At 35.2% G+C, this 14,366-nt stretch overlaps 1 protein-coding gene across 1 annotated transcript in view; it reads right to left on the bottom strand.

Annotated features, from left to right (window-relative positions):
• Positions 1–14,366, bottom strand: part of USH2A (usherin) — a 370,331-nt gene that overhangs the window by 320,922 nt on the left and 35,043 nt on the right. The window contains exons 6-10 of the mRNA XM_005523335.2: positions 13,505–13,799; positions 12,077–12,261; positions 8,793–9,014; positions 7,397–7,490; positions 491–686 (exon numbers count right to left, since the gene is read on the bottom strand). Of these exons, the coding sequence (XP_005523392.2) occupies positions 491–686; positions 7,397–7,490; positions 8,793–9,014; positions 12,077–12,261; positions 13,505–13,799 (992 nt within the window). The remainder of the gene's footprint in view (positions 1–490; positions 687–7,396; positions 7,491–8,792; positions 9,015–12,076; positions 12,262–13,504; positions 13,800–14,366) is intronic.

The raw sequence follows: 14,366 nt of genomic DNA, 5'->3' as shown, positions 1-14,366 counted from the left end.
ACTTTTCTTTTTTATCTTTACTAGATAAAGCCAAGAAAACTGAAATAGAAGAGAATTTTTTAAGAAGTATTCAAATGTACTACCTACATTGAATAAAGAGATTTATTCAATACGTAAGAAACTGACATTAGAGCAAAATTTGACAACCTTTTTAGATGTTGTCTGTTAAACTGGTCCAGTAAGATTATATTTTAGATTTAAATGCTCTAGCACATGTAATGGGAATTGCCTTGAAACCATATATTTTAATTATTTATTTGAATGTATTTTGCATTAAAGTTTTTATACAAGATTGTATTAAATCTTACAGTATTTTCCCATGGCTTAAGAGTTGACACCTCTGTTGTTAGTGCATTATCTGAATAGTTTAAAAATACATATACATGAGAATTTATTGGACTGTCAGCCATTGGGCATTACTAATTTCAGCTGACACAAGACTTAGCAAAAAAGGGACTGCAAAACAAACATTCCATTCTCTTTGACTTACCAGCTGTGTTGTGCTGACAGTTATCACACACTCCGCCACCGCCTCGGTGGTGATCCAGAGGAAAAGGATCCATTGCTAAGTCATAGTGGCAGCTTTCTGCATGGCCATAACACTGACATGGTTTGCAATTATAGGCATGAACTTGGTCACCTGGACGAAAAGGCTTGTCATTGTACAATGGCAAGCAGCGATCACACTGAAATATATCAGAAATAAAGGAAAATGCTGCTTCTTAGACATGAATATTTCTTCACCTCACAAGTTTACTATTATAGTCTCCATGTTCATATTTTTTTCTATGTGTTAATAATATTAGGCTAAGACAAAAAGTGAGAAAGCACAACGGGAAATAACAAACCCAACATTTTAATTATCATTTTAACCTGTTAAAGTCACCTCAAAAACAGAGTAAAACCAAGGAAGGTGACAGAAGAACATAATTTTAAGAATTTAGATACTCAGTACAGGCTAATGTCCTGAGATTCTGATTCACTTAAATCTTTAAAGATGCAAAATGGTGCTTGCTATGTTTATGGCACAGAAGGCATTCACCTAATCCATCCATCTGGATGCATTTTAAACAATGTCTGTTCTTGTAGTTCCTAAGATTGTAATAACTGTAGTTTGTGCTACTACCATTTGACCTTGTGAGTGAAACAAAAGAAACACAATATATTGCAATTATAATTTCTGTCTTTCAGAAGGAATTTAAATGCTTCAAAATAAGTTGCTTCTGTTAAGTATTTTTTCTTCATGGTTGTTATTCCAAGCATTATTACAATTATTTGTTATTTTTTCAGTGTGTCTATATCACCTATTCATTGAAAACTAGGAAACTGTACTGAAGTTTCTGAACTATTTCACTCACAGCTGGTGCTGGTAAAGCATCATCTGTGTGTAAAAGAATCTGAATTAAAAACCATAACCTTAAGGTAGTCCAAGAACTACAGACCAGTCACAAATTATAACAAAAGCCACTTGGGAGAGAAAATGAAATCACATGAATTTATCTATTGAAATTTACTGTTAATGCACTAAATAAAAAGCAAGCAATAAGATAGCAAGAATAATCACATCTTCTAATCTGTTAAAAACAAACCAAAAACACACAGTGTCACCACAGTGAAGGAAGAAACGAGTTTTCAGGATGAAAATTAGCAGGGTTTCATTTAAGACCTTTAACTCTAGCCTTTGTTTATCAGAGCAATCGCTGTCTGATTGTGATTATCTCACTTTAAGCGCACTAAGGACAACACCTTGACCGTAACTCTTCACAACTTACACAGCACTAACTTATTCAATTCCCTCATTCATATCCATGTTCCATCTCTCTCTGCATTGAGAAAAATCTGCATTACACAGCACCCAACAACATGAGACAAGAGGGTTCATTCAGGCATGGCACAACCTGGGAAGCAGAACAAAAAAACAAGCTACCAGCCAAGCTATCCAGATCACGCAGCTCCCTCCTCCCAGCATGGCTATGGAAATATGTCCTCCTTGAAAGGAAAACAGTACAGGAATAGCTACCAACCTACCAGCCCTGAGTTTCCATTTATGCATGGCCAGCCACACAGCAGCTGAAAGCATTCATCATCTCATTTCAGATTTAATCTTGGATCAGTTACTTATGCACACCTGTGCTTGCACCTATTGTTAAATGACACACAAGCACGAAGGAGTATGAGAGAAAAAGATGGCATCCGACTACATAGCAAGGAGCCTCTTTGAAACATCTCTTGTTCTGTGATTTTACAAAGTTGACAAAACTTTTAAGAATTAGTAAGTTTGGAAAAGACCTTTAAGTTCATCAAGTTCAACTATTAAGCAAACACTGACAGGTTCACCACTAAACCATGTCCCTGAAAACCACATCTACATGCTTTTAAACATTTCCAGGGACAATGATTCCATCACTTTCCCTTGTAGCCTGTTCTAATCCCTGGCAACCCTTTCACTGAAGAAATTTTTCCTAAGATCCAATCTAAACCTTCTCTAGCTCAACTTGAGATTTTTGTTTTGTTGTTCTATCACTTGTTACCTGGGAGAAGAGATTGACTCCCCTCATCTACAACCTCCTTGGCAAAAAAAGCAGTCGTTCAGAAGTTGGCAATGACTGTGAAACATTTGTTTTTCTACCAGTTGTCACACCCACATGCAATAAAAATGGGCACTGGACCCCCACATCACCCTGCTGTTTGTCACACCTTTATTAGGTTAAGAATTGCATTTAACTTCCAGACCTCCAGGGCTGAAATTTCACATTTGGTAGCACTATGATGTATATGTTGCCATCTTCAGGTCTTCATTCACCAAATCTGAACTCTGCATTTGTCCAAAGCATGGTAGTTAAGAATTCCAGATCAGGAGATTTGGGGTTTGGTTTTTGGCTACCACATGTAAAATGGATAAGTACGTTTCAAAAAAGCCAATGTCAAGGTCTAACAGTAGATTTACAAATCTACTGTGAATGCCTAACAAAACCAACATTTCTCTGTAACTCTAACACTCAGAAACATGCAGATGTCCTTATTCTCAGCTATGTCTAGGCCCTTCAGAAAACATCTTAAATATATGGTTTTCCCTACAGCTAATAACAAACATGCCTTCTTGATATATAGTATCTGAACTTCTCACCATCTGTGAAAAGTTTCCTGAGAAAACATCACATAGAGCCAGGTGGCCAAATTATGAAGCCTAACTTGGCCCAATTAGTCTAAAACTAAGATTAAAAACTGATTTTCAATAATGAATTTGAGATACATTTTTAATAATACTTTTAGTGAAAAGAAATAAACTTCAAGATTCTGAACCCAGCATAACTACGGAAAGATCACCAGTGACTTGAGCATGAGGTTTTATGTATCAAGTTCATTTTTACGCCCTAGGAATTCTGAGGATAGTGCCTCTGAAGAAATAGGCAACAAATATCCAAAGAAACACTTCAGACAGCAACAGTAACAATACTTTAAAACTTGCAATAAGTCATGATTAACTAGAACTTTCTATTCCAACACTTTAAATATCCTTCTGCTTACCTCTCAGGGGCATTCCTTTTACATATATATATATGTTCAGTTTCAAACTGAAATAAAATATATATCATATACATATATATATATAAGTTCAGTTTCAATAAACAGTGTACATACACACCTCTAACACTTATACATATGCTTCTGCAATACATGTTATCAAAAGTACACAGTTTAAAAATCTGATGACACTGAGGTTAGAACACCACCTTCTCAGGCATTTTGAAATACTGACTTGCTTTTAAAAAGCTCAGTTATGTATAGCACCCATGTTAATTTATGCTGCCCTGTAAGTGTTGACTGTAATGGGATAATTAATCATATACAATATTTTCCTTCCTATCAGATCCTCTTCTGTATCCATACACTATGCTTTCACTCCATTTCATTTCCTTAGCCAAATAAACATGGCTTCTAGGGAATATCTATTCCAGATACTTTTGCCATGCTCTAAAGACAGTCTTAATTTCCTCATTGCTTTCACCAGCACCCTCACTACAGCATTTAAATATCTACTACACGTGAACTTCACCTGTCTCTTGTGAACTCCTCAATGATCAAAGACCTTTTAAACTTAAAAGCCAGGTTTTACAAGAGGAAGAAAAGAAAACAAAAAAAACCACACAACCAAAATTAGACCAAATGACTCCAAGGGACCAAGGAAGATAGAATAGAAATTAAAGGTGTCTTATGGGCTTCCATCACAATGCTCCAATTACAAAAAAGTGCATTTTTTGCTGGCTTACTTGTTTCTGCAAGAACTCTGTTATTGAGTGTAATGTAGTTCATTTTTACAGCTCCTCACGTACTATATATGATTAATTCCAATATCTAACATGATATAGACTGACCTTTAACTAAGGTTTACATAGATTCTTCTGTAACAATATAAAAAGTCTTATTTATTCAATTCTTGATAAATCAACATATGCCATATCCAGTTTTCAGACCTCAGATGTTTTAAACCATTATGGAAAACTCTGAAGACCTGAAGCCTTTACTGCATCCAGTCAATCTCTCACTCCCATTCATATCTTCTCAAACATTTATCAGAGTGGCTTTATTTATTTTAAATTTTATTTTCTATCATGATTTCTATAATTATTCCTGTATATTTTGCCATTACCCTTCTCTGTTAAGTTCTCTATGACTGATTTAAATGAGGCTCTGAGGTTGTAATGTAAGGCTAACCTTGCTGGACTGTCTTGTTCTTTCATGGGCTGTTTCCAGCTTGTCATGTGACAGCTTTGAAAGTTTTTTAACATACTTTTACTCAAGTCTAAAAATTAATCTTTGCATACAAATGTTACCAAAATCTGGACTCCATTCTCAGTCCCACAATTTCCATTTGTATAAGGCAGAGATATCCACCAAAGTTGCCCTCAAGACATTTAGAAAACAATTTGTAAATTAAGAAGCTGAACACTTTTTTCATAAAAAGAGAGACAAGCTTTTATGAGCATTAATTTCTTCTTTTTTCATAATCTGGCCCGTAACATCTGCAAATCATTCTTAAGCAAGCCATTCTTCCCATCATCTCAGATTTCATAGCAACATATTTCATCATCATTCTTCACCAAAATGGAACTCGGGGAAAAAAAAAATCCATTTGGTATGTCATATTTCATGACAGAGTGATGCAAATACCTAAACTAAGATTTCTATTTGTAATAGTTATGCAGATTTTTCATTTCTGGTATTGCTTTGCTGCACAACAGCTAGCCAGATGTATATGCCAGATAAATTCAAGATAGTAATTTTAGCTGTATTAAGTGTAAATCTGACAAGGACATACTCTGCCATATGTAAAAATCTTTTCAAGGATCTCTGATTTCTAGTACAAGATATTGAAAAAACTCACCCTAAAGCCAGAAACTTTCTTATAACCCCTCAGTTGCAGTGACTTACAGCTAGCACAGGACTGTAGCTAAAAAAAAACTGCTTGCTGATAGTGCTATTTCTTCTCAAAAATATTTCTTTTTCTCTACCAAAAAAGTTATATTTGGAAACTTGCTTCATCAAATGCTCACTTAAACAAAAACAAAACAAAACAAAACAAAAAAAATATTTTTACAGTTCTTAATGCACTGGGATGGGAACCAAAGAGACAGGTATAAATCCATAAGACAGAGTTTTTTCATTGCCAATGACAGTCAAAAATCAGGATGGATTTTGGTTTTGCTTTTAAGTGTTAGCCTTACCAAAAAAAAAACCAAAAATTAAGCTCTTTGGATTCCATGTAAATCTTTGATAAAATTCAAAGTAGTTAGTGATGTATTTCCAAATACTAATTCTATTTTATTACTACTGTTATTTTATTTCATATTTAATAGATACTGACATGGTTACTAAAGAATGAGAAAAATAATTAAACAACATCCTTATTGTACTCTCAACTAATACAGTTAATTCAAGCACTTCAATTGTAGTTACAATGCATATATGCCAAAACAAAGATGTGACACTCAATGGAATAACCCATTAACATTGACAGGAAATATCTGATAAGGCAGATACATCATTAAAATGTATTTGGTTTGTTTTCACAAGGTAGCATAAGTCTTGCAAGAGTGCTTGGTGAACTTCCAGATCTTATTAAATATTTATAATTAATCCTTACAAAGTAACATTTCACAATGTGTGTTCTAATTAAAGGGACACTGTCAGCTTGAATTTTTTTTCTAATTTGACCCATCTAAAAACTTGAAATTTTTGCTCAAGTCCCATTTAGACTTGTAGATCTTATACTTCTGCTTAAGAAGTGAGAAAATTTAGATCCCCTATGAAATTTTACAAAGATCTTTCTCACCATCATGAGCACTGCATCAAATGCTCTGAGGTTACCTCTCTTCACTCTGTTCTACCTCTGTTCTATCCACAGACTGCTTGGGGGTTTTTTGATGTGTCATTAGTTTCCCCTTTGCTACTGCTGTTGCTATTCCATATAACCCCTTCTAAATTTTTAGAAAGGCTATTTCCAAAAGGCATAAATGTAGCAAGGAATACAACATGTACTCACAATGTAAATTTAACACTCAGTGAGATTGAGGGATTCATTCCTTTGATGTAGCTCATTCTTTTTTAACCTCAACTTATTTTCCTTTTTTTTTCTTTGAAATAAATAATTAATCTAGGGAATCTTTTCTTTGAGCAAGTATTTTTTTACTCATACATCATGGTTCTGCTTTTGTTAAGTTTTATGTGAAGAGCTTCCAAGAAAACCAAGGCTGCATGAAATAAGCAAAAAGTGGTACCATTGAGCTCTCCTCTACATATTGATCTAGAATTTCATAAAGTAATCCACCCCATTTTGGTTCTTCCATGGCCTTGAATTATAAAACTATTAGAATCACAAATTAAAATTATAATTTTGCATTTATGGTGCTTCAGGTTGCATTATGGACCACTTGAACTGCTTTCTTTCAAATGAAACTAAATTGGAAGCTGAACTCCAGGACTTTGCCTACTGCATTCCACCTATTGAGTGGGTCTGGAATCCATAGGAACAGACTAAAATTACCATAGTACCTTCACCCTACATGACTCTTGCTAGTTGCTACAGCAGGCAGAGACAATCTTTATTAGATGCTCATAGTCTAATCTCAGGTTTGCATCTAATGTTTGAAAGTGGCACAATCTCTAACAAGGAATCAAATCTCTGAGCACAACACTGCTGATGAGCTGTGGTGGAATGGCTTTTGGTGGAGAGTGGAATACATCTGTTTCCTTAATTGATACAAATCTGCTACAGAAAGTTTCCCTCTGAAAGACAGGCCTAAACTAACACACATAAACACACTATTTCCCAGGACTGAAATCCCATTTTGGAGGCTCCTCATAGGCAGCATAGACCGACAAAGGTAAGACTCACATTATTTCCTTCTGTATAGCTTTCCTTGACACACAGGCACCTGTATGGCTTTATAGCTGCGTCACAATCATCAGCATGGCCATGGCAATTACACCTGAAAGTACAATAGGTGGTGTCAAAAGTTAAAACATGAAAATAAATTTTATGCAAAAATATACAGTCACAAAGTAAATTTTGTGTATTACATAGCTGGGTTCTTTATTAAGAAGAAATAAATGTCACCAAAGAGAATGTTGTTAGGTGCAATAAATTACAAAAGACTACTTCACTCAATATATTCTTAGGAATCAACAACTGCTTTTCAAGAAAATAAAAACCAGCATGTAGTGGCATGAGAGCCACTCTTGCCCTATATGATATGTAATGAAAACTGTATTTCAGTATGTAACATTAATATGTAAAATTTTATTAAATAAATTACAATTTTTCATCAATATTAAAACTTCCAGTGCAGCTCTAGTTTTCCAAGAAATCTTAACCACATCAGGAATAATTCTGAAATTCAATCCATTTTATCTCTGTTAAAACAATGTCCATTTCTTACTAAAATAAAATCTGTGTAGTCTTAATTTTAAAATAGTCAATAACCATACCACTCTACCTGAAGGGCTGCACTTCTGGAGGCATGGCACAGCTTTGCAAACTACAGCTGAAATTATTTTACTGTTACATCATCACCAAGATAAAGCTGTGTTATATTAATACATCTAAATGAATAATCCAAATATATTAATAAGACAGAAAATTCTGAAGTAAACATGACTTCTAACAGGGTGGTTTCTCTCAAAATGAGAACTTCCAAAATAATTTCAGGAATAATAATACTTACAAATCCGCACCATATGCTTCTTGGAAACTATTTCATTGCCAAATTTGCATATTATTTACAGGGCATAATTAGTCCTTTCACAAGACAGCACACTTATCATATACAATAAAGTTGTCAGTCACAGATAATACAACAGTTTTACTGACAGCTACCCAATTTTGAAAGGAAAACTCCAACTAAAACAAAGAATGAGCACTGAATTGACTGTTAAAATTGCAATGTCTGGGAATCTATAGCTTGGAAGAGTTTCTGAAATCAAGCACAAGCCATTGTTTCAGTCATAAGCCTTTGCTTAGAGGCATTGGTAATTCCAAGGAAAGGATTGCTTTTGACAGATTTGTGTAGTAAGTATAATTAATTGTAAAATAAAATGTGAGCAAACAGTTTTACAAAACAATACACCAATCAATTCCAACTTGATACACTGCTTCAGACCAAATTGCTTGCTCAATCATACATGCAAAAGCAAAACAAGCTGATCAAATTTTAGGCAGGTCCTTTTATGCTACGCAGAGCTGTAACAGTCAGAGACAGTGCTGGATGTGGGAAGAGTCACGTAACACTTACCTTCCACTGACTGTAACTTCATTAACTCCATAGTACCTATGCCTAAAATTTACCCAAGGTTCATTAGTGTGATACTGGCCACGGAGATGAATCCTCACTTGTGTAGCTTTTACAAATTCTTGAAGAGATGGAGTATTATAAAAATCATTGTAACCAGGTCGGTGATTTGGTTCCGGGGTAAGAATGCTGAAAGTTAGATTACCACGAGAATATGGTGTAAAGCTGTTTAAACAGAGAGGAAAACAAATTAAACTCAAAATACTACATATTTTACAGATTCTAGCCCCTACCATACTGTTTTCAGAGAGGGTCTCAACTGTAAATGGTGGTTTTGTGCTTTCTGGGTAAAAGTTCTTATGTCAGTGGATTACAAGTCACCAGAATTCAAGAAGGGGAAAAGAAATGTCTGTTTTACCCTAAACTACCATGCTCATCTCCAGACCCAAAGTTTCCAATTAAAAGTAAAGCCTTTAGCAGGCAACTTCAAAATATGATTAAAGTGTGACTGATACAATATCATTCACACATGTTATAAAGTTTAACACAGTCCTTGAGAAACACAAACTAGGCGTGAACCACATAAGGAAATCACTCAGACAACTAACACAATAATTAATAAGCTTACATTGTTAGTAATATACCTGCTAAACAAACATAAAAACCACACAGAAACAATTGTTATATTTTGAATTCCAGAGTTACGGGACCGTATCACCTGCTCATGTGAGTGAGCAGAGATAGAAACACATACCACCTTCCAGCAAGTGAAGTGCAAGATAATTTAATGGAAAGCACTAAGATTGAGAGTAAAACTGCATATTTAAGCTCAGGAAGGAGAAGGATAGTACTGAGAATTCAAGTAAAACTGAGTAAACAAGTAGATATAAACTGCACATTTGGACAACTTGATATGAATCACATTATCTTGGTCCATGTACTAGGCAGAGTTTAGCCTCTGGAAGAGAAAAGAATGTCTGCTTATTGGCACACCTACATGAGATCATTAAAAATAGGCATCCCACATTATCACCTGGCACTTGACATGCAACATTCAAAAAATGTCACTTCAAAATATGTCAGTTTTTGAAAGATGAGATTTCTAGTTAGGCTAGGTCTGCTGAGTCAAGCTCTTCTGTCTTTGTGAGGATCTTTGAATTTCCTGTACTCCTAATCCAGGTCAGTGCTTCACAAAAATCTCAGTGGAACATATCTGTTTCTCTGGGTGATTATGCCCTTTCGCCTCCACAGAAAACTAAATAAAGTATATTTCTTCCGTGGCCTATGGAACTGTAATGGAAATGTTTAGACAGGTACAAATGGCAGGTAAACAACAACATGTTGTTATGGAAGCATCAGAAGGAACAGCAGAAAGACTGTAAGGCTGATGGCTACTAGATAAGCACGTCATCAAGATTTTAGGGCATCTACATGCAGTTTCTCAGGAAACCAGGAAAACAAAGGAGATTCTAAAATAAGGGTCAGACAATATTCAGACTAAGCTAAGATTCAAGCCTCTGATAGGGGGATAAAGGACAGTGAGCAACTCCTAACTTACATAGGTGGTACAGGATGGAGAAACAAAAACCTTAATCACACTTTCATTTCCTAAAGGACACAAAAAGAGTCCATTCAGTACTAGCATGTGATCACCAAAACAAGAACCATCAAGTTATGGTAAGGATTTCAAAACTAAGGTCATATGTCTTCCATGTAAACCCAGGAAATCCTGGATAGGCCACCAGGACACAAGGACACTGGTGTCTAAATCCTGGACAAACAATCTGGACATGTCTTGGCAGTTACAAGTTTGTGGGTATGAGAGAAAGAGAGAGAAACAAGTTTTGCTTTACAATAAAATCCTGCATGGAATTCTGTTACACTGCTGACATAAATTTGGAGCTTTGTTTCAACAGTAACTCTTCTTTGAGCACACAGAATATTCACCAATATATATCTTATCATTTAAAGCTTTTTGTACATCAGTTGCACCCAAAAATTATTCATTCACATTACTTCCTACCATCATTTACATTTTAAGTGAAGGGGAGAAACTGTGCTGCTTAAAAAATATTTATGGAAACAGTCCAAATTTAACTCCTCAGCTGTTTTTAAAATTATACAAACATATTTTTGGGCTGAAAGTGGTATTTCACCTCACTTGGGTTATTTATCCAAAAACATTTGCCTTAACTTAAGGTATTTCCCTTCTCCTCTACCCTCTGCTTCAAAGATCAGCAATAAATCTCAGATTCCTTTGCTGAAAAGTGGTATAACTCAAATGACCTTACACTCTGCTCCTCAGAACTCTGAACTCCTGGAGAACAGACAAAGATGCTGACACTTGAAAAGTCTTAGAAAGGTAGCAAAAGTGGAGGAAAAAAAAAAAAGAAAAAAAAAAAGAAAGCAAAGTGCCTACAGCACCTGGCAATGTATTTTCTCACTGATTTCCAGCCAAGTACTAAACAAGCCTTATACTGACTGGCATCTGAACTCAGGCAAAAGATAATGCAGTTCAATATACATATAGTGGTATAAGTTCAATTATATATGTGTGTGTGTACATACACACGTGTGTAATATGGTAATATATTAACTACTATATACATTTATACACTGTATTTATGAAATGTAAATTGTATATAATATATATATTAAAATTTTCACAGGTTAATTGACAGTAAAAGGGCTTGCAATGTATTTCTAAATGGTAATAAAACCTTCCTGTCCCTCTTCACACAGTTTTATATTGCTTCTTGCTTAGAAAGATGAGAAAGCTTCAAGATACCGTTTTCAACCCATTTCTTACACATGTTGCATAACACTAGCAGGGTTGAATGACTGGCTTTTGTACTTCAGTCTGGCCGCTTTCTAAGCCTCTGAATAAGTTGCCCTCCCAGAGATCAGGAGATTTTCACATTCACTTGACAGTTTAGAACAATGTTGTATCAGTACCTTCCTCCACTTATCCTCTCAGTATTCTGCAATTCTACTGACAATAGCCATCAAAACACTACCAAGTAACATTTTTAAATTCTACCTCAAAAATAATAGAGGAATAATTGACTCACACTCATAAATGAGTAAAATCTGATAAAAATGACAGAGGACTTTTTGTCAATCTTGAGTTGAAAGCTCATGTTTAGGATCTTTTATATATTCGGCAGTCCATAACAAATGATTGTATCAAATTAAAAGATTCTATCTCACTGGGACATAGCAATGAATTGTGTCAGGATGTTACCTGTTCAAAGCATCTGTATTATGCAGATAATACCCACTCATACCTATGCATCTGGAGACAGTTGACAGAGTCTGGTTTTTCCAGAGATCCATTGTTCTCCATTTCAAAAATACTGCAATTCTTAGCAAAATATTGCCAGTCTTCCCATTCTAGATCATCTCTTTTTTTCCTTTCAATTTTTATTGCTTCAGGGTGTGGGCTAAAGAACTGCAGTATAATATAGAATACCTACAAAAAGATAACAAATTTATGAACTGATATTAATGGCTAAGTTGTAAAACAATGAGAATTTAAACCTTTTTTTATGTAACTATACAGTCTGCTTCACCACTCAGAGACAGAAGAAACCATATTTTACCCCACATATTGCCAACTAAAGCCAAAGAGAACCTTTTTTGTTGAACAAGCTCTTTGATCCCTCAGACACTATCACATACCTACTGAACTACTGCGTAAGAACTTCACTTTTTCTCAAAGACTGTTTGAAAATGCACTGAAAAGTCAGGTCCACAATTTGTTACAGCAATGTTATTTTGGTAAAAACGAAAGTTGTAACTTTGTGTTGCCAAATATTTGACAAGTTGTTTGTCTGATAGCAGGTAGTTTTCTTTTTAATTCTCCATACTTTTAGCTCAGAATCTCATCAAATACCTCTGTTGTTTCAAAGAGCACTTCCTTCAGCATACTGCTTAAGCAGGTGTGTGTATCAAATAAGCAAAAGTCATAAATTCAGCATACATTTATAATTACTTTTAACTAAACAACTAATTTTTACATATGTAGCCACAGCCTGTCATCACATTCTTTTCCTACTCACCATTAATTTAAAAAAAAATAGGCCAGCAAGAATATACAGAAATTTGGTGAATTCCCTATTGTGAATGCAGCCACACTTCTGACATGTCCCTCTTTCCAGGACATCCTGACATTCTTCAACAGCCTAGTGGAGGGCTAGGAGCAATACAGGCTCCTCAAAGCTATGCCTGCTTATCATTTTCTCCTTTCATATTCCTTGGGAGGCTATCACCTCCAGAACATCTGCAAACAGAAACACCCTCAAATATGTCAATGTGCTTTTGATACATTAAATTTTATTTGTCTGTAGTTTTCTACCTGCAGGTATGAAACAAGCACCTTAAGTTTAATAGAAATTAAAATTTAAGTTGAAATTTACAAGAGTGGAGTTAAAAGACAATAATCAGTTTCTAAATATTGGTGCCTTCACACAGGATATCTACTCTAGATTACGGATTGTTAAAACAGGCACATCAAAAGAGAATGCCAAGAACCATAATGCATTATGTTGCCTTTTGCACTCTTATATGCCAATAAAGGAAACTTTCTTCCTGGTCCTCTGAGGATAACATTTTAAAGCATAAGGTTTAAATAACCTCAAAACTGCAATGCAATATCTACAAAAATATTTTCTTAGTTTTGTTTATATAAATGGCAAATAGCATCTTCCCATTACCTGATACTGTCCATTTTGTAAATCTATTGTGATTGAAACACCACGATCCAGACCTGCAGTATTAGCAAACACAGATGAAATCCAGGTGGTCCCAATGTCATTATCATTGATGTAGTAGAGAGGATGGGCTTCTGCATCCAGCCTCAGCACCCTGTCATTAGTGGTATCATCTGCACCATTAGGGATGCAATACCTCTGTATCAAAGGGTGTACTCGGGGATGACTTCCAGGACAGCGGCACTCAGACTGGGTATGAAGATGAGGGAATTTTCCAGAGAATACTTCTAAAATGTCTCTGTTATAGCATAGAATATAGTAAATACATACATGACAAAAAGAACAAATGTCACTTTGTGCACCTAGGCTCATAGATTAAACAAAATTCAGTTCAGATTATAGCAAAAGCCCTAAACTCCTGATGTAAGTTCATAAAAATTGGGCGCTCAACTAGGAATGAAGTCTCCCCTCAAGGTCTCAGCATTATGAATGGTAGCAATAGGCATCTTCAGAAAATATCCATGAAGAACACAGAAAGGAGCTCTGGAGCTCCTTTCATTGCTCCACATATATGGAGTTTTTCAGACACCAGGCACCAAGGGAAATGAGTTCTTTGGTGGGATGTCTAAAGCTAGATAGAATGAATCCCGCCATACACGTTAGGAGAAAAACTTAATATTTTAATGCAGCATCATGTCTGACTCCAAACAGCAGTCTGGATCCTGCTCTTAAACACACCACAGTGTCAATACACTACCTGTAACCACAGTAAAGTTCAATGTTTGCACTCAAATGTTCCCAAAAGACCAGCTTGAACAATATTATATTGTACCCTAGGAAACCTGGATAGAAATATTTTCACTTT

Source organism: Pseudopodoces humilis, chromosome 3 (assembly GCF_049639895.1).
Source record: "Pseudopodoces humilis isolate 2021_Gansu_Grassland_sample_001 chromosome 3, ASM4963989v1, whole genome shotgun sequence".
Lineage (NCBI taxonomy): Eukaryota > Metazoa > Chordata > Aves > Passeriformes > Paridae > Pseudopodoces > Pseudopodoces humilis.
The sequence above is the reverse complement of the archived record's forward strand: the minus strand, read 5'-3'. Positions and strand labels throughout refer to the sequence as shown.